This window comes from Macaca thibetana, chromosome 2 (genome assembly GCF_024542745.1).
Source record: "Macaca thibetana thibetana isolate TM-01 chromosome 2, ASM2454274v1, whole genome shotgun sequence".
Classification (NCBI taxonomy): Eukaryota; Metazoa; Chordata; class Mammalia; order Primates; family Cercopithecidae; genus Macaca; species Macaca thibetana.
This window is the reverse complement of record NC_065579.1, coordinates 108728390-108749653: the sequence shown is the minus strand read 5'-3', so window position 1 is coordinate 108749653 and position 21264 is coordinate 108728390. Positions and strand designations below refer to the sequence as shown.

General features: G+C 43.1%; 2 protein-coding genes across 5 annotated transcripts in view; one reads left to right on the top strand and one right to left on the bottom strand.

Annotated features, from left to right (window-relative positions):
* The window catches only part of ACTR8 (actin related protein 8), a 616404-nt gene that overhangs the window by 150509 nt on the left and 444631 nt on the right, over positions 1-21264 (top strand). The gene's annotated exons all lie outside the window — the stretch shown is intronic.
* The window catches only part of CACNA2D3 (calcium voltage-gated channel auxiliary subunit alpha2delta 3), a 938743-nt gene that overhangs the window by 727332 nt on the left and 190147 nt on the right, over positions 1-21264 (bottom strand). For all 4 annotated transcript variants that reach the window (XM_050781062.1, XM_050781063.1, XM_050781066.1 and 1 more), the window contains one exon: positions 6708-6824. In XM_050781062.1, coding sequence (XP_050637019.1) covers positions 6708-6824 — 117 coding nt within the window. The remainder of the gene's footprint in view (positions 1-6707; positions 6825-21264) is intronic.

Here is a 21264-nt window from a genome sequence, read left to right as displayed (position 1 = left end):
CAAGGGGGTGGACAAGTTGCTTCCTCTCAACGTGGAAGGGAGAGCAGTCTTCTGGGCCTAGCTGTGAGGCTCAGGTTGGCTCAAACTGAAGCATGTTAGCGGAAACCCCAGGCCCCTTTGGGGTGAAACCCACGCAGACCACGCAGTTCCATGTGGTTTTGTTCTCAGCCATTAACCAAAGATGGTTCGCTGACCTCATCAAAACCGGTGAATGCAGACTGTTGCTCTTTTTTAAGATTCTTCTGGTTTGAGGTTTCTGCTCTAAATTTCCTTACATATATATGTACGATTTTGCAAGCAACCCAGTTTACCAAAAAAAGGGAACAAATAGACCACAAGATACATCAACATAAAAAATTAATAGTCTCCTCCCTCTATCTGCGACTCAAAATAGAAAACATTATTTTTTTCTGAAACAAATGTACTGCTCTTTCAAAGTACAAGCCTTGAAATTCTGAGATGAGATCAGAAATGAAAACAAGACAGAAAACAAAAATCTTTTAGATCTATACAGCCATATATACCTCCACTGCCTGAGAACTTAAAGTGATCCTGGCACTGTTAGGCTATATTCAGTTCCTAAAACCTCCACAACTTGTTTTGGACTTAACATGTAAAGAAAAGAATCAGTTCTGTCTTAAGAACCTTTCCTTAACTTTGAAATGGATAAACAGAATCAATTATTTCATTTCCAATGTAATCCTTTTGAAAGTATGCCTCAAACACAATTTTCACAATGTCTATAGATCAGATGAGTTTTTAAACCAGAAGTATTCATATAGTCCCTATAGATATTAATTCCTTATACAGCTTATATTTTGGGGATGGAGTATGCTTTACTTGGGTGCATCCTGGTTTTCATGCCTCACTGTATATATTTCCATAAAACTGATGTATGTTATAGTCATACGTACGTAGACAGGCGCCAGTCAAAAAACATCTCAAGAAAGTTGCTTTAATAGTACCCTCTAGCTCTTTGGAAGATTGGCGTAAATCTCTTCTGCAGAGAGAAAAATCCATTTTTCTGAGAAGGTAAATGTTTATTAAATGCAAATACTGATATTCGTTTCCTAGGAAAAATGTCTTGCTGCATGTGGAATTTCTTGATAAAAAGCTTTCAAGTCCCAGGTTTCTCCAGATAAACCCCTATCGGTGAACTGATGCGTGAATGCACTGAAATTGAATTACTGTACAACAGCAATTACTTTCCACAGTACAGCTATAATGGGAATCAGTTCCACAATGAACAGCAGGTAACTATAGGAAAGGGGGAAAATTTAATATAAAATCTAGTCTCCTTTAGCTCTTCCCAACGAGCAAAGGTATTTATTTTTAAGCAAAACACTCTTTTCGAGGGCCTGATTTATCATTTTATCAATGTAAATCAAAAAAATAAGTGAAACAAGATTAAGCTTATTTACAGGTGTGAGTTTCTGGGTGCTTTCAAAATTTATTAAATATCTTACCCAAGGTTTGAAAACAATTGGCTCATCATGGAGTGGGTCTAGCTACAACTTGTGTTTTCTATCTCTTCACATTCCCCAGAAGAGTTCATTCTTTTAGACACGTCTAATTAATTGTAACGTTTTGCTTGAAATGCTACCACAACAGATACTATCCTATAATCCCCCCAGTGCCCCTTCCCTCTCTGAAACCTGTTGAAGTTTGTGGAGGTCTGAAGTCTGCATAGCCTGACATCTAAGGTCCTCTGAATCAGCGTCTGGCCCTGAAACCAGGAACACCTGGGAAAACAGGAGGACGTCCTAAGTCCAGCTCAAATCAGTGTGATGAAGGCAGTGCCCACCCCAGAGCTGTTCAGTGCAACCAAAGGCAAAATCCACTCTGAGGAATTCACCTTTAGAAAACCATCCTGGAGAATACTAGTATAAAATTATAAATTCACCAAAGTCCTTTTTCTTATTTCCTGGTTTACTTGCTTTTCTCTTGTGCTGCTCATCTCAGTGATACAAACCGCACCAAAATTACAGGATCATGACATCCCCCTGGCTGTGATGGAATTGGTCCTCAAAGTATATCCTTACAATCAGAGATATCCGTGGCTACGCAGTTACTTCCTACAGATTCTCTTCCCATTTGGCTGTGCCTGCTCAGAGTTCCCTGGAGCCCCAAATGACGCTTCCAGTTGATCGATAGTTTGTGATACTCCCCATGAAGGGCCGAATTTTAAAGACAAAGGAAAGGCTGGGGGCAGCCTGTCCATATAACCAAGGTCATGCAATATAACCCTTCTGCCTTCTCCCTCCCCTCAAATCAGGGTCCATTTCTCAACAACAGCAACTCAGGAGAAAGGGGAGTGGTGTCTCCCCTTTGCCTTCCATCAATATCAAAGATGAGCTCTGACTTGTGACACAGACAAGCATTTCCAGGTGTCACTTAGGAATGGGCTGATGGGAATCCACAGTTGGCAGAGGACTGGTCCATACCCTTCCCTCCACGTCCAACATGTGAGATCTCTCCCTTGAAATGCTGATGAACTAAAAGCAAATGGACTCCATTTCTTGTCCATTCATAGGGACTTAAAACTTGACAAATTGCTTAGCAATATTAATTGAGGGCTTGGTAGCATAAATATGTCTGAACAATGAAGGTGAGAGATGGTGCCTAGGGCACAACTGCTATACACAAAAGCAAGCAGGAGCATGGCCGTATCAAATAACCTGTGTGGGTGTGAAAAAATTACTTAAACCACCAATGGCATTAAAAAGAGTTAGAAAATATTAGTTAAGAAATGCTACCATAATGATGGCACCATTATGTTAATGGAAATTACTGAAGCTAAGGTTATTTATAATTTGCTAGCCTGAAAAAAAAGTTACATATAGTCCATTACCAATGAGATGACAGGGGTTATGTAATGGGCAGGCCACTTTAGGTTTCACATTTACTTCAGACATCTGACGGGGAGAAAATAGGACTTTCTGTGATAGGATAATTGCATAGTGGAGAGTAATTCAAATAGGAGATGAGGATGATAAAATCACTCTGATTCAACTAATCACTGGGAAAAGTGATGGAGGAAAATGATGAAATCAAGCCAGAAGAGACAGAGAAAGAGATCAACATTGTTTAACAGGCAGGAGATGACAGGCTACATTAAAGGATGGGGTTACTGTAGTACTCCATTTCTTCCCCCCCAGTACTAACTGAACCTACTTTCACAGACTACAGGTGTTCTTATTGCAGTTTCCTAAATTGCTACTGCCAGACTCATAAATATTTTATATACATCAATGGAAATGTTAATAAATCAGGGTTGTTTGTGAACCAGGTTTCTCTTACACATGTCCCTCAAGTCACCACTGATTCACACTAGGAAATACAAGGTGGGGCACCTGAACCTGGGACCCAACTCCAACTGCTTGGGAAGTGGGAGGGGGGCTTGGAAATGGAAGATTCCTAGGTGTGGAGCATCAGAGTGATAGGGCCAAACCTAAAATCTATTCTGTTCCTGAGCGATTAGAAAAGAGGGGGGTGGGGGCCCAGCACGGTGGTTCACGCCTGTAATCCCAGCACTTTGGGAGGCTGAGGCGGGCAGATCACAAGGTCAGGAGATAGAGACCATCCTGGATAACACAGTGAAACCAAAAATACAAAAAATTAGCCAGGCGTGGTGGTGGTGCCTGTAGTCCCAGTGACTTGGGAGGCTGAGGCAGGAGAATGGCATGAATCCGGGAGGCAGAGCTTGCAGTAAGCTGAGATCGCACCACTGCACTCCAGCCTGGGCGACAGAGCAAGACTCTGTCTCAAAAAAAAAGAAATCAAAAAGAAAAAGAAAAAAGAAAAGAGCGGGGTGGAGTCACTGTCAGGTGGGTGGCATGGGAAAGGACCTCACCTTGTTTCACAGTGGTGCATTCCAGTGCAAGGCTACAAATAATGACTCCCCTGCAAACCCATGGGCAAATTTGGACCTGAGGTCTTTGCTCTTCAAATGTTCACAAATCTCACAGGCAAACAGCAACTTTTCCTAATGGAGAATCAAGGTATCATTAAAATATGAAAAAAGTCACACTCACTGCTCCCCTGGCCTCCAAAGGGATATCTCATTCCAAATGGCATATGGGTCTTGACTGTTAACAAGAGAGCCACATGGCTCACAGTGAGGACCAGGCCCATCTCTACTGTCCCCAGACTAAACCCCTATGTGACGTACAAACTCTCTTTAAAGACGGGCATGGGGAAATCCACATAACACTGGACCAATTAACCAAGATGTTACAGGCTTGAGCATCAAGCGTGATTACAGAAGGCCTGTGCATTTATTTTAAAATACATAGAATACGCATTGCAAGGAATCTGGCTGCCTTTATCCTGGGAACATTTCAATTTAAACAGAGCAACTTATTTTTTCTTCTCAAAGGAACTACACCCACCATATCAAATCGTCTTTTTTTTTTTTTAACTTCACTAATTTAACACAAAAAGGTTTTAAAATTAGGCAATACGAAGATGCTAAACCCAGTTCATGTTCCCTCCTGTCGTCATCCAGGTGCTTCCTGAAGCTCCAAGACTACCTCCTATCAGATGTTCACAGGTTGGAAGGCCCTTTAACCAGCTGTAACAGCAAACATTTACAGAACATTTACTGTTTTCCAGACACTAAGCTAAATAAACACCTTACATAAATACAGAGGTGCTGCAACCCCACCACCTAGGTGTAAAAATTAACTCTGCTGAGCCTTGCCCATGTGACCTGGGCAAATGACTTCATCCTGTCAAGCCTGTTTGGTCATTTCTAAGACAACGATAACAACAGTGTCTCACTCCTAGTGTTGATGCAAGAATGAGATGATACACATAAAGTGATTAGCACAGGGGCTGGTGCATCTGAACTCAATAAACGTAAGCATGTATTTATTACATCATTGACTTCTCCTAATGCCGCCAGGCTGATAAATGAGGAAAAAGAGATTCACAGGGGTTACTCAGCTTTGCTCACTGGTCTCCCATCTTGGGGCAGAACTGAGATTCGGGACAGTTCCACTACTTCCAGAGCCCATGTCTCACTGACCACACGGACCCACTGCCTCAAGGAGGTGAGGTCTAGGTTCTGGTGCTGGCCGGACCTCTGTGTCATGGCAGCATGCTGCATGGCCCCCTCCTCCCGCCCCTCCCAATGCTCCCCTAATTCCAGACACCAGGGCTACTTTGTCAATTGTGGAAGCAGAACCTAAAGATATTTATGCCTTTTTCTCCTCTAAAATTCTGTGATTCACAAAGAAATGCAAGCTAAAACAATATGTCCCCCTCTCAAATTGACAATGCTGTTACCAGTATTTTTTTTTTTTTTTTTTTTTTTTTTGCAAGGATTTCAGAAAATAAGCACTTGCACACCACTCCCGCTGGAGCAGCTGTGAATTGGCACAACCTTATCTGGACAGAAATGCTTTCATATGCATAAAGAACCTTGAAGATTGCTTCTGAGCCTCTGAACTGTCTTCTGTGTTCTGGAATTCACATTAAGGAAATACACATACACTCCAGGATACTGAAGGCAAGGAGGCAGAAAAGAATGTGAACTCTGGGGTTATTATGGCTGGAGCTCTCTCTCACTCCTCACGTGACCTCGGAGAAGCTACTCAACGTCTTCCTCTCAGACTCCTCTTTTATAAAATGGGGATAACAGTAATACACATCATGGAGGTGTTACAAGGATAATATAAGTGAGTACATATATAGTCCTTAAAGGAACAGTTCACACGTAGTAGGTGCTCGGTTGGTTGGTCCATTGTGAATACACAAGAAGATTCACTGCAGCATTATTTACGTCAAAACGTGCAAGCAAGCCAGAGCTGGTGGTACATACCTGTAGCCCCAGCTACTCAGGAGACTGAGGTGGGAGGATCACTAGAGTCCAGGAGTTTGAGACCAGCCTGGGCAACATAGCAAGACCACATCTCTTAAATAAAAACTTTTTTTTTTTTTTTTTGAGCCAGAGTCTCACACTGTCACCCAGGCTGGAGTGCAGTGGCGTGATCTTGGCTCACTGCAACCTCCGCCTCCTGGGTTCAAGCAATTCTCCTGCCTCAGCCTCCCAAGTAGCTAGGATTACAGGCACCCACCAACACACCTGGCTAATTTTTATATTTTTGGTAGAGACTGGGTTTCACCATGTTGGCCAGGCTGGTCATGAACTCCTGACCTCAGATGATCTGCCTGCCTCGGCCTCCCAAAGTGCTGGGATTACCCATGTGAGCCACCGCGCCCGGCCAATAAAAACTTTCAAATAACTCAGACATCCAAATGTATAGGAACAGTTATACCAATTATGACACACTCATAGATTGAAATGTTATGCAACCATTTGAGAAAATCACTAAACACAGTGATACAAGAAAACGCTCAGACTAGAGCTTAGTTGAACCCTAGTGTACCTCTGAATGGTTTTGGTCATTAGTGTACGCATCACACAGTTATAGGCCCACGCTGTACGGCTGTACAATTAGTGGCAACTTGGCTAAAGGCATAAATTTGTCAGAATAAAACTGGCACAGGAACTCTCTATGAAAAGGGCAGTTTTTGCCCCTAGTGACTGCTTTTTCTGGCTAACCAGACTGTAAAAATAAAAGTATTTACGTAATAGATGAGTGAGTCAACTTTTATCTTTGAGAGATTGGTTCATCAATGCCATCCCCTGAAGCTGCCTTTGTGTCTTCAGGCGATACAGGGCACAAACCAGAGGCACTTACCCTGACTGCCTCAGACTTCTTGTGAAACATCTCTTCCATGTTCTTTGCCAGCTTCTTTACCAGTTGGAGGCCATCGATTTCTTCTATGGCAACGTCTTTCTCATACTCTTTGTATTTCTGTAAGAAGAGAGGGCAACGTTCAAGACACGTGACGTAAAACACACCTGTGATTTCACCCATGGTTACTCAAATTCTCAATAAAGACAATTTTTCATTTAAAACCCATCACATACCCTGGTAGTTTATCTGTTTAAATGTGCAGATCTCAAAGTGATCCCTGTGGGTCCCTCAGACCCTTTCAGGGTCCAAGAAGACCTCATTTTTCCAACAGCATGTCTACGTGAAGCCAGATTTTCTTCAGCAACCAATCACAAGAGATTGAACACAGAAGCAGATAAGGGAATACACTTATTTCCTCTTAAGTCAAATATTAAAGAGATTTGCAAAACGAAAAACAGCCACTCCTCTAATTTTTTTATTCTGGAAAGTATTGTTATTTTCCATAAAATATATAATAATATATACGTTAGCATGTAATGAGTTTTTTTATCCTTGTATTAATCACTTTTTGAATTTCTTGGTTTTAATTTCTAATATGGTAAACATCAATAGATATAAGTAACCCACATAAACAGAAGCTCTCAGGGGGTCCTCAGGACTCTATAAGAGTGTAAAGGGGTCCTGAGACCCAAAAATTGGTTTAACTAAATATTTAATTTTGTTCCTAGTGGAAGCAAATATTGTTTATTAATAGGAACCTTCCAAATGAAGTTTATAACACTTTTAATGTCAACATGAATGCATGACATTTACTTGGTTATCAAAGAGCTGGAGAATTAAAGATGCTGGGGAAGATATATTTACGCTTATTTGTGGGGAAACTCTGAATCAGTTTACTAGTTTCTCACCCCAAGCTCTTACCCAGGGAAATTAAGGGGCTCCACATCTTATCTCGGCTCTAGGGACCTTAAGAGTTAGTTGTGAAAACGAAAATGTGTTACATTTTAATGGCAGAATAATTTTTGAGATATAAATTTATATTTTCTCTCCATTCATTCCTCCCATCCTATACCTTCAAAATGTAAACAGGAAGGCTCAGTTTCTCCTTGACTCAAGGATGGGTGTGGGGGTGTGTGTGTGTGTGTGTGTGTGTGTGTGTGTGTGTGTGTGTGTGTGTCACAAAACACTTCCCTTCCTTGCTCAAATGTCCAAGTCTTTTGAGGCACTAATACTGGGTATCCTGCAATGAGATTACTGTTTGAGGACAAAGGGAGGAACTCTAAGGAAAGCAATGAATATAAAGAGAGAATTCCTCAGATCCTTAAACTAAAACAAAATCCTTAGAGCCTGGAGATGAGGCTGGAGGCATCTGGCCATGTGTTCTAGGAGCAGCAAGATACCCCTCTCTCATCCTGGGCAACCTAGTGAGACCCAGTCTCTACAGATATTTTTGTTTGTTTTTAATTAGCTAGGTATGGTGGCACATGCCTACAGTCCCACTACTTGGTGAGCTGAAATGGAAGGATTGTTTGAGCCTGGGAAGTTGAGGCTTCAGTAAGCTATGATTATCCCACTGTACTCCAGCCTGGGTGACACAGTAAGGCCTTGTCTCAGTAAAAAAAAAAAAAACAAAGATACTCCTCTTACCCTTACAGGCAGGTAAGAACCTAGACATGGACTCCCCAGCACCCCCCTATTCACTGGCAGAGGGCAAGTGGGAAGAGATCCTCAAAATGGGCACCAGAGCCTCTGACCTGAATATTAGACCCAAGAGCTTGGAGTTTCTCAGCATTAAGTTGATCCTGGAAAAATTAAGAAGTTGTATTTCTGGACCATGTGAGTCTAGAGCAAGATTGACATCTGCTACACTGCTTATTAGATGTTTTGAACCACTTTACATGGTCCTACAATTGATCATGAGCTGTAGTTCCAGGTTTCCCCCCACTCTCTGAAAACATCCATAGAAATCTTATGAGTTTCTCTTGCACATCACTTGAAAAACCATTTATTCCTTTAATCTAGACTTTCCTCTCTCCCCACCAAAGCTGTCCTGTTCTCCAACACATAAAGGCTTCATGCTCCACCCCAGCCCCCAAAACCATCTGTGCTCTTCTCTCCTGGCATCATAGACTGTGTGGCCCTGGAAGCAAGGACAGGTCCTTGTGGTTGCTCCCACGGCCCACAGCAGACACAAAAGACTTCTCTGGATGAAGCCTATTGCCCAGTAATTGCAATTTTACAATGCAAGGGAGATGCAAGGAAGGACACAGCTGCATTTTCCTATGGTTCTATAAGGCTGCTATGGTTTGAATGTGTCCCCCAAAGTTCATGTGTTAGAAACTTAATCCCCAATACAGCAGTACTGGGAAATGGGGCCTAATAAGAGGTGATGAGGTTATGAAGGCTCTGCCCTCATGAATGGATTAATGTTGTTATCGCAGGAGTAGGTACGTTATGGAGAAACTGCGTTTGTTATAAAAGCGAGTCTGGGGCCAGGTGCAGTGGCTCATGCCTGTAATCCCAGAACTTTGGGAGGCCGAAATGGGTGGATTATCTGAGGTCAGGAGTTCGAGACCAGCCTAGCCAACATGGTGAAACTCTGTCTCTACTAAAAATACAAAAAATTAGTAATGTGTGGTGGTGGGCACCTGTAATCCCAGCTACTGGGGAGGCTGAGGCAGGAGAATCACTTGAACCTGGAAGGTGGAGGTTGTGGTGAGCTGAGGTTGCACCACTGCACTCCAGCCTGGGCAACAAGAGTGAAAATCCGTCTCAAAAAAAAAAAAATTTTGTGGTAAGTCAAGGACCCCGAAGAGAGGGACCGGCTGAAGCCGCAGCAGAAGAACATAAATTGTGAAGATTTCATGGACATTTATTAGTTCCCCAAATTAATACTTTTATAATTTCTTACGCCTGTCTTTACTGCAATCTCTGAACATAAATTGTGAAGATTTTCATGGACACTTATCACCTCCCCAATCAATACCCTTGTGACTTCCTATGCCTGTCTTTAATCTCTTAACCTCATCGTCTTTGTAAACTGAGGAGGATGAATGTTGCCTCAGGACCCTCTACAAATTGTTTGTAGAGCATGTGTGTTTGAACAATATGAAATGTGGGCACCTTGAAAAAAGAACAGGATAACAGCAATCTTCAGAGAACAAGGGAGCTAAGACTTGGAGTCTGACTGCCAGTGAGCCGGACGAAATAGAGCCATATTTCTCTTCTTTCAAAAGCAAATAGGAGAAATATTGCTGAATTATTTTTCTCAGCAAGGAACATCCCTGAGAAAGAGAATGTGCCCTGAGGGTAGGTCTATAGATGCCCCCTAGAGGTGGCCGCCTTTTACAGTCGAAGCCAAAGGGATGAAATAAGCCCCAGTCTCCCGTAGGACTCCCAGGCTTATTAGGACAAGGAAATTTCCGCCTAATAAATTTTGGTCAGACAGGTTGCCTGCTCTCAAATCCTGTCTCCTGATAAGATGTTATCAATGACAATGCGTGCCTGAAACTTCATTAGCAATTTTAATTTCGCCCCATCCTGCGGTCCTGTGACCTCGCCCTGCCTCCACTTGCTTTGTGATACTCTATTACCTTGTGAAGTTTGTGATCTCTGTGACCCACGCCCTATTTGTGCACTCCCTCCCCTTTTGAAAATCGCTAATAAAAACTTGCTGGTTTTATGGCTCAGGGAGCACCATGGAACCTGCCGACATGTGATGTCTCCCCCGGACACCCAGCTTTAAATTTCTCTCTCTTGTACTCTTTCCCTTTATTTCTCAAACCAGCTGAGATGCTTAGGGAATAGAAAAGAACCCACATTAACCATCAGGGGTGGGTTCTCCCAATTAAAAAAAAAAAAGCAAGTTTAGCCCCCTCTTGCTCTCTGGCTCCCCTTGCCCTTCTACCACCCACCACGGGATGATGAAGCAAGAAGGCCCTTGCCAGATTCAGGCCCCCTGACCTTGGACTTCCTAGCCTCCAGAACTGGAAGAAATAGATCTCTTCTCTTGTAAATTACTCAATCTACGGTATTCTATTAGAGCAACACCAAACACAGTAAGGCAAAGAGTGACTTTACCTATCCCTACCTTGGGAGGTTGACTGGATTGACCTGGGAGGTGGGGCTCTGGCCAGCCCAACCCTGGCTCAAGCTAACAGCGTGCTCTGGTATGTGAATAAAACTTCAATGACAATCACTGAGACTATCCCTAAGTTCAAATGGAAGCCAATATCTTTGGAGCTAAAATTCCCAGGAGATCTTTGCTGCCCGCCAGATGTGCTCCAAAAACCAACATTGAAACCCAGCTTATACCCAAGGCTGATTTACCACCAAAAACGCAAAGTTCAAGACTGGGTAAAACAAATGAAACTAATGCAGTCTAACATTTATAGTCAGTGAAATGAATGTCTAAATTCTGTAATTAAGGTAATCTAGAGACTTAAGATAAAGAAAAATAAAATGGATTTCAAAATTCATCTTTATCTGAAGTTTTTGGTTTTAAACCAGGCCCCAACATTCTGGCCCACATCTGTTACTTGCATGTGTTTCTCTCCCAATAGGCTTCTAGAAGGGAATCGATTTAGGTAACTCTGACTTTCCACCAAGTTTTCAATGAGATCTTCCTAATCCCACTTCCTCTGAGTCTGCTCTGTGAACAGAAGCCCCTGGCTTTATGGCAGGTTGTCAGTCTCCCAGGACTACTGGTGCCTGTAACATCACTAACTAATCTGAGCACAAAGCTCTTTGCCAAGCTGTGGATTCCAGATCTGGATAAGCTGAGCAGTTTCATGGTTCCACTCCTCTTCTAGTCTGAGTACCCACCCTTCAGGCCACATACCAACAGGTGTTCCCTGCAAATGAGCCAAGAATATACTACTTTCTTATCATCCTGGGGAAGTTATCTCATAAGCAAAAAGCACTCTGGCCTTCCAAGACATGTTAATGCCTGCTGGAATCAGGTCAGAATAATATAATGCCTTACGCTTTCCAGGAAATTTTCACTTTGCTGGAAAAAAAAGATTTTGAAGAACAGAGACCCAGTGATAGTCATTAATCAATCAAAAGCCCTTAGTAACTTAAGATGTTGATATATATCAAAATCATTGAAAAGGTACCTACAGTAGAAAACCAAGCAATTTGACCTCCAGTAACTGGACGGGAGCTACTCCAGTAAAACAGAATTCTATATAGCCATCCCAAACTGTGTCAAAGAATACAGGAAACAGTGTCACAATATATGACAGTAACCGCTTACTTTTTGTTTTAAATCACTAATCTCACACACACATGCACACATACACACACACACTGCTAAGAGGACATACACCAAGTGTTCACAGCCAGCTGTACAATCACAAATGATTTCTTTTCTTTCTTCTTTTGCTTACCTGTATTTTCTAATTTTTCAATAACTATTTTACATTCAAATATATATATAAGTTGTAGTTACATTTAGAACAGAAGACGGGCACCTAATAAACAGATTCCTTTAAGGGAATGTGGTCCCAATTAGACTCTTTGTAGTTAAGTGACATGTCTTCATTACCAGAGTCTAAGAAAGTCAGTAAAATGAGTCCTATGTGTATCACAGGCCCAGGAGGGCGCCAGAAGCTTTTCACCTATTAATTTGTCTAATCCTCACAACCCCCCATGTTGCAGGTGGAGAGCTGAGGCACAGAGAGGGTCACCCAGCATTGAAGGTCAACTCGTTGGAGGGTCTAAACCTAGCAGGGTCTTTCTTCTAACTGTCCATCTTTTGACCTTGTGGGGAAGGGAGTGGAGGAGTAGGTGACTGAGGGTCTAAAAATTTGCAAACTTGTTTCAGAGGACCCATTTTGCTACCATAAAAGCAATTGTTTTGTTGATTTTGTAGCCAACAGTCACTTGAACTTGGCAAGAGAGGCAAATACCAACATCTGGAGACATCGGCAGTTAATCGGGGCCGCAGCGGTTTAACGGCTACTCCAGGCCGCCAGGGCACATTTGAAGTCACGAGAGTTGATGGTTCCTCCACAGGGCCTCTGCGGGGTGAGCTTGGAGCCTTCCCCCAAGGAGCAGACACAGCTGTCAACAACAAAAATACCTGGAGAGGGAAAAGCAAGCCCATTCTGAAGGCGGCCCTGGAACCTCAGTTGGAAATTACTCCATGGCCACATGCAGGCTCCCAACTGGCTTCTGCTCCCTAAGTACCAAGAAAGACCTGGAGGAAAAATACCGAAAATTCTCCCTTCTCCTCCTGGGGTTTGCCTCTCCACACAGCTGTGCAGGCAATGGGGCTTTTTATTTTCTATAGCTTCAAGGATGCCACTATAAACTACTTTTGCTTCATGTAAAAGTAGTCATCCTTCAACTGGGAAAAGGAGTTAAGAAAGTATTACAGGTCCCTGTAAACACAAAAGGAAGGCGGAGAGGAAAACAAAAATGGAAGCAATGACTATGGCACCAGGTGAAAGGTTTGAGCCAGGCTGGCCTTGCATCCTGTCTCCAGCACTCCATTTATTTGTTCTGCAAACTACACTTGGTGTCTCTGGCATGCCAGGCAGGGTGCTAGACACCAAGCACATAATAACGAGTAAAGTGATGTTTAAGAAAGCCTGCGGTCTAAATTATCAAAAGAAGATATACAAATAGCCAAGAAACATGAAAAAGTGCTCAACATCACTAATGATCAGAAAAATGCAAATCAAAACCACAATGCAATACCACCTTACTCCTACAAGAATGGCCATAATCAAAAAAAATTTAAAAAAAAAAAAGATATTGGTGTAGATGTGGTAAAAAGGGAACACTTCTACACTACTGGTGAGAATGTAAACTAGTACAACTACTATAGAAAACAGTGTGGAGATTCCCTAAGGATCTAAAAGTAGAACTACCATTTGATCCAGCAATTCCACTACTGGCTATCTACGCAGAAGAAAAGAAGTCATTATGAAAAAGATACTTGCACACACGTTTATAGTGGCACAATTCATGATTGCAAAAATGTGGAACCAACACAAATACCCGTCAATCAATGAGTGGATAAAGAAACTGTGGTACAGATATACGATGGAATACTATTCAGCCTTAAACAGGAATAAATTAATGGCATTCACATCAATCTGGAAGGAATTGGAGACCATTTTTCTAAGTGCAGTAACTCAGGAATGGAAAATCAAACATCATATGTTCTCACTCATAAGTGGGAGCTAAACTATGAGGATGCAAAGACATAAGAATGAAACAATGGACTTTTGGGATTCAGGGAGAAAAGGAGTAAGGGTGGGGAGCAGGTGAGGGATAAAAGACTACAAATTGGATTCAGTGTATACTGCTTGGGTGATGGATGCACCAAAATCTCACAAATCACCACTAAAGAACATACTCATGTAACCAAACACTACCTGCTCTCCAAAAACATGTGAAAATTTAAAAAAAAAAAAAAAATTTAAAGAAAGCTTTGCTTTCTTTGCTAATGGCTAGGATATTCTGAGGAGGAAACAGGCAAGGAAGATGCAGCATCAAGGAAAGTCTGGTGAGGGTAGTCAGGGCAGTGACTCCCATCTTGCAGAACTCTTTGAGGACGACAAGGCTGGGGGTGGGGTGGGAGGTGCAACAGGGGATGAAGACACCAGGAAGACGGAGCAGCAAGGAGGAAAGTCCAGAGGAGAGATTCCCGGGGCTCAAGGAAGTGCTCACTGTCCCACCACACTGAGGCATCGATGGCCACGGCGGATGACTTTGGTAAGAGATGAGGCCAGTGAAGTGGGCAGAGGCCAGGTCATCAAGGGTGGTGCGCTAGGAGTAAGAGTTTGGACCCCATCCTGATGTGGGGAGGTGGGTGGGGCTGTGGGGACAGGCAACAACTGGAGCCACCATTGGGGTTGAGGGTAGAACACATCACATCAGTGATCAGGTATGTGCTTTTGAATAACCTCAGTGTGCAGAATAGACAGAAAGGGGGCAAAACTGGATGGAGACAAAGAAGTCAGAGGCTGCAGTGGCCAGGACTCGAAAGACGGCAATGGGGAGAGGCCACAAGAGGCAGAGGAATGAGAGGCAGGGCTCCTCGAGAGACACGAAGGGCTCTGGGGGCCAGACAACAGCAACTCTGTGCCAGCTGGCTGGGTCACTTTAAGGAAGCCATTAACCTCCTGAGCCTCAGGTTCCTCATCCAGAACTCGAGAGATGATGATGTCCGTCATCCAGGGCTGCCCTGCAGTCTTACCAGGATGAGGTCGGTCAAAGCCCCCAGCACAGTGCCTGCACATAATGAACTACCCCCAAGCCTAGTGCTGCCTTATTTTTCCCTCTTGACATTCCTGGCTACAGAGGATTCTAGCAAGCATCGTGTTTTCATATTCCTAAACTGAAGCTCTCGATGTAACAGACAAATGCCGACAGGGTGGTGGATGATGTTGGTGTCTTCGCTGGGCCTGACCCTGGCTTGGTGCAGTAGCCAGAGATGCCCCAGCAAGGCAGCCTGTGGATTTAGCCAGGCCCAGGGTCTAGGCAAAACACATTCTGTGTCACATTTGTGACGTGGAAGAAAGGCAAGCCTGAGAAACTTTGTATTCTCTCTGTCACAAAAGAGCCTCTGAAGCTTCTATCCCTTCTGTTAACAGAATCAGCATTTGGCAAGAAATCCTGTGGTGAGCCAAGAACATTCATCATTTGAGAAGGGAGACACAGAAATGCATTATTTCTGCAGCATCTATTTTGCCAGATCATTTCACACAAACACCACCGAGAGAAAAGCACTACTTCACTGTCAGAACACTTAATGTTGTTCATACGTCTGGGTCGTTTTTTTTCCTATGTGAGAACGGTGTATCTAAAAGTGAGTCGCCTAGAACAGCCCCCAGAGAGGGAGCTCCAGTCAGGAGACTTCTGGCCAATCAGAATTAATCAGGATAAAAGCCAAACATGGAAGAGGGGCTCTGGGTGCACTTGGCACCAGGAAAAAAATACCCTCTGCAGAGGACAAATGCAGGAAGCAGCATTAGCCAAAGAGTGGGTGCATGTTAACACAGTCTCTTGGCTAAATTTTCTCATCAAAAACTGAAATTACACCTCTAGAGTCGGCATAATTAAATCACTGCATGAGGATTAACAGAAGGCCCTGGCGGGAGATGACACAGCAAGGACCTGCCCATCCCCAAGTGAAAATGTAGAGCATTTGCCTGGAAGTCTGCGACCTGAAACCAATGGGCTGCTTCTCTGTCACTCTCCCAAGCCTCTGGCACTTCCCTTAAAATCCTCGAATCCAGATCCCCCAATAACCCTGACACTGGGATAGCAACCCAGAGATAGTCCAAGCCCTTTAAGTCGCTTTGTTATGTAAGAGTGAAAGAAGCCTCACGTTCCCACCCTAAGGTTTTTTGTTTGTTTTTGGGTTTTTTTTTTTTTTTTTTGTCTTTTTATTCCTTCAAGCTCTGAAATAGCCACAGCGCAAGAGATAAATTCATCAACCCAATCATTTAAGATGGGATTATGCCAATACAAAAAACAAACTTAAACTGAAAATGTTGCTATTTTCTTTCATTCAACAAATATTTACAAATTATTTACCATGTGCCAGGCTGTAGGGAGATGGGGGGAATGTGTTGACAAACACATGTGGTTCCCTTGGGGTAAAAGGAGGCTTATTTTTGGTTCATTTTATTTAAAAATAAGTTGACGCAGAGCTGCATGGATCATTTCTATGTAAACTTGCACCCTCATATCCTGCACAGCTGGTCTGTGTGCCTCCTCTGGAGGGCACACTGGTCTGCAATGCAGGTATGTTACTTCTGCCAGATGTGCAAGGGTGCTCTGGCCAGGGACAGGAAGGACCGGCCATCACAGTCACCAGGGAGAAAGAGGATCACAGGAAGGGTTGTAAAATGATGGATTAGTCAAAGTTCCCAGAAAAGGGGATGCCTATGCAGCATATATGATTCCCTGCTTCCTGGAAGACGTAGTCTATGAAGGACCCTAGTAATGTAATGAGATGGTCATAAGTCATTATGAGGTAGGACATCTGGGACCAAGGCTTGATAGAAAGGGGCAGCAAGGAGAGGTGCGGAGGGGAGAAGAGAAACAGGGGACAGTCTCTTTAGGTTACATGTAAGATGTAAGCTCATCCTATGTCCCTCCAGTGGGGATAGAGTGATGTAGTTCCTACTTTGTCTCCCTCAACTTACTCCTAGTGAAGATAGCTGACCACAATGGGTCCAGTGGAAAGAATTTGTGTCAGTATTGCTGCTGTGCTACTGACTTGGAGCCTGGTAGCAGCATCCTGCTTGGCTTAGAATTACTGGCCGGGGTTCAAATCACAGTAGAATCACCAAGGTGCACTTGCTAGGGGCAAGCAGTCCTAACACCAGCTTAAAGTTTGTCATGGTGCCTAGGACCAGGGACTCTCTAGCCAGATGTTCCATGTTCAAGTCCTAATGTTACCATGTACTAGCCACGTAACAAGATGATGAGCCTCCACCAGGGTCCTTTCCTTGACAGTAAAGTGGATGAGACCAGACCTCCCTCACACTGCTCTGGAGCTGATCAAATGATGTGAAGTGTGTAAAGTACGCAGCAGAGTGCTGAACACAGAGTAAAATACTCACAAATGATGACGGCGATGGGAGAAGGTAATAAATCTCAATATTTGTTCTAAAATTTCTGGAAAAGGTCATTCTTTTGCCTCAACAATAAGAAGAAACATGCAACCAACATTTATAACCTAACAGACCAACTAGCTCCCTATGTTGCTCTGGGCGATGGCATTTTTCTAATACATTCACAAGGTTCCAAGGGCTCTTCAATAATAATTATTTGGTGAGGACTCTATTCTGGCAGAAATTGGTTGCTAGAAGTCCATATTTGTATGTGTGCATTGAGGGGGCAGAGGGAAGACAATTTTTAGATATGTTACTAAAGATGTTGCAATAAAAACTAATGTATAATTTTGCAGTCTCTCCTTATAGACAGTGTCGTTTTCTTATGACATAAATGTACTTAGTATTCCTCTCAACCCAGTTATTGCATACAAAGGTGTCACTTCAAAACACAATACTCCAAAGCAATTATGTTTTCAAGTAAATACACATCCAAATCCTTTAAACTGAAGTTAGGACCACTTCTTCTTAACCATCACAAAAACAAAACTGACTTCATGGAACTCTCAGCCACAGAAGAACACTTTTCTAGCTGAAATGGAAAGTGCCCCATTGTATGAATAATTCTGTTTCACACAGGTATTCCAATCAAGTGTCTCCAAGGTCAAAAACACCCATTGTTAATGCTGCACTCTTCCAGATCTAGTGAAGTTTGAGGACAATCCTTGAGGAATGCAATTTTTCTGTCAAAGCCACAGGAACAAGAGACAATTTGAATCTGAACAAAAGACTGTTTTAGAAATGATGAAGAGAGAGAAGAGGACAGGGCACTGAACTGCAACCCGAAGAGCAAGCAGAGAGGAAGCAGAGAGGACGCAGGGAGCGGCTCAGCCCCTACTTCTGCAGGGCTCAACGTGGCAAATGGATCCAGCTTGAGGAATTCAGAACGCGATCTGTAAGCAGCGCCTCCTTGGTGGGGTGAGAAGCATGGAAATGAACCAACACTGAAGGCAACAGTTTCCTCAGCGTGCTTTTAAGAACTTCCAGCTAGACGAGAGGAATGGTGCGGTCTAAATGACTTTCCATGGTGCCTTCTGGCACCCCCTCAGGAGAGCACTGTCAGTAGAATGATCGGGGGTCCCAGTCCCAGTGCCCCCAGAGCCCACGCTCCCAACTAGCTCTTTAGAGTGCCCAACTAAATCCCAGAGCTCCAGGGAGGCTGTGCCCCAGAGCAGCTGGTTCTGCCATGGGGGGGTCTCTGACAGATTTCCACTACTTCCAGATTGTCAGGTTCTGGATTAAAAGATGGCTATCTCTCCTCTCCTGTTTTACTGTCTATACTCAAAAAAATCTTGATAGGTCTCATAAGCTTTTCCTGTTCAACACAGTCAACTGGACAAATGCCTCTCATAAACTGTAGCTCTATGGTATAAAACTGAGTGTGAATACTGCATTACATTCCTGTTTTAGATAAAGGAAATTAAGTCAGAGGCAAGTTACTATACCAGCTATTGATACAACCATCCTTGCCCTCGTATGGGGGCATCACATAATGCTTTAAAACTGGGGAATTAATCTGTCTATTAAACAAAATCCAACAGTCTCAATGCTTATTTTAAAAACTCCAATTCCTAAGTATTCTCTAGATTCCTGCATGGGCATCTGAGGCTCTGAAATGAGAATGTTTATGCTATACATACATCCTCACAACCCCACAAGCCAAAACAATAATTACAAGTCCATGTATGCTAGACAAGAAATATCTCTTTGTATGCATTTATGAGTGTCTTTTATGCACACCAACAAATTTAACTACAGCACAAATGCAAATAATAAAATGTTACTGTACAAAGCCTGCACTACTTGATATGGATTGCTTTCTGCAGCCTACTTTTTTCAAACACATTTTTCTGATGTTCCAACTGAAAATAATTCACCTTTCCTGCTCCCAGAAAATCAGAAGGAATGACCACAATAACAATAATGTATTATTAGTAAGAGCAGCCAGCATTTACTGAGCATTCACTTTGGGTTGGGGAGACACTATTTCCCCCACTTTATAGGTTAGGGAACTAAGGTATAGAGAGATCAAGCAACTTACCCAAAGTTATACCACTAGCAAGGAGTTTATTAGTTAAGGGGATACTAGCCATTATTATAAGAATAACCCCCAAATCTCAGTGGCTTCACACAATAAAGGTTTATTTCTTGCTCATGTAACCATCCATGAGGAAGTTCTTTTCATCAGGTAGCCTTCCACATAGTGACTCAGGGACCCAGGATCCTCCCATCCAACAGCTCCGTTCTCCTCTCAGGCCTTGGAGTCTTCCGCATTCAGCCAGCAGATAGTGGGAGAGGGAGTGGAGAAGGTGTACCTGCTTCTTGAACTCCTTAGCCTGGACGTGACCCTTATCAGCTCTGCTCATGGTCCACTGGCAGTAATTAGACACATAGTCCAATCAGACGAAGGAGGGCCTGAGGAATAGAACCCATGGCTCAAAGTCAACACTATGGAAACAGCAGCTTAAATCACCAGGGGAGCCAGGATTTGAACCCAGGCAGTGCAGCCTCAGAGTTCATGCTCTTAACCACCACACCTTGTGTTAAAAGCTTGATAAACCACAGCCATATGAAACTTCAGATTAAAACTTGGCTGGGAACAATCTGCAAGATGGATACTTGAGAGCTGGTGCAATCAAGTCACAATCTACAGAAAGAATAACATAACCCAAGCACTTGTATGTGTAATTATGGTCAGAATCAGATGTTAAAGGCCAAGATACTGCAACACAGAAAGGAATACATTATAAACAATTCTTAGACCTTTTGTCTGACTTCCTTAATCCCAGCTCAAATAAAACTGCTATTTGAATAACACCAATGACCTTCTCTAGCACACAATATTAGTTGCCCAGGCGCCACAAAAGTTAATTGGCTTAACTAAAGTCTTTTAAATTCTATATCCATGATGTCCTGGAAATCGAAGGCCATCAATGAATGAGTCTGCAAGATCCGTAACAAGCTTAAAGCTAATACTATTTGCAGCTGCTCAAATGGTTTCTGTAGTTACAGAGCCAAAAGTCAGAATGAGAGTCAGGAACCTGCATCTGAATGAATCTTTAACTCTATCACCTCCAAACTGAATACAGAGTCGCTGGTTTCGGCACAGCTGGACCCTAGCTTTTCATTGGGGAAGAGGTGATGGCTGAGTCTTCCTTCCCATGTTGCGAAGCTTCCTCTGTGAAAATATGGGGAGATTCTGACATAGAATTCCCTACTGCCGATATCAGAGGCTACGAAAAATGACCTGCAGCATCAGCATCCTTTATGGAAACACCTCGTTGCCTCCCATTTGCCCACAGCAGCCCACGGGTCCTCCAGGAGATTGCAGCAGGTGACCTTCCAATTTGAATCACCATAAACAGTACTAAAAATGGGGGTCTTATTATACATCAGAGCCATCCCTACACTGAGATGCAAAAACACCATCATAACCCTCTAAAAATTTCAGTGTCACCAACTTCAGAATCAAATGATTTTTCTGACGTATTTCACCAAGCCCCGCACCAGCACTTTTTCCCAACATCTTTAAAATCAGGGTGTTCAAATACAAAAGAACCCAGAAATAATCCATTTCAGACACCACTAACTCAAACGCCTTCAGAGGCCAGACAGGTCATAACAGGTGAGGAACTGAGCCAGTCTAGAGTTGGCATCAAACGGCAGAGCTTCCGTCGCACCCTAAGAAGTCAGCCACTTCTTGGTTTCTTTAATCTTTGTGTCCGCGGAGCGGGGGGCACGCCACGGCTACCCGATCTCCGTTTGTGACGAGAAGCCAGAAATCTGTGTTTTTATATGAAATCTCCCATTGAGTCCAGTTCTTTGAACATGCTGGGGCTTAGATACAAAATGTCTCTAAATATCCTCCTTCTCCTGAGGAAATTAACTTACACAGTAACACAGCCTCGCATCTCCCA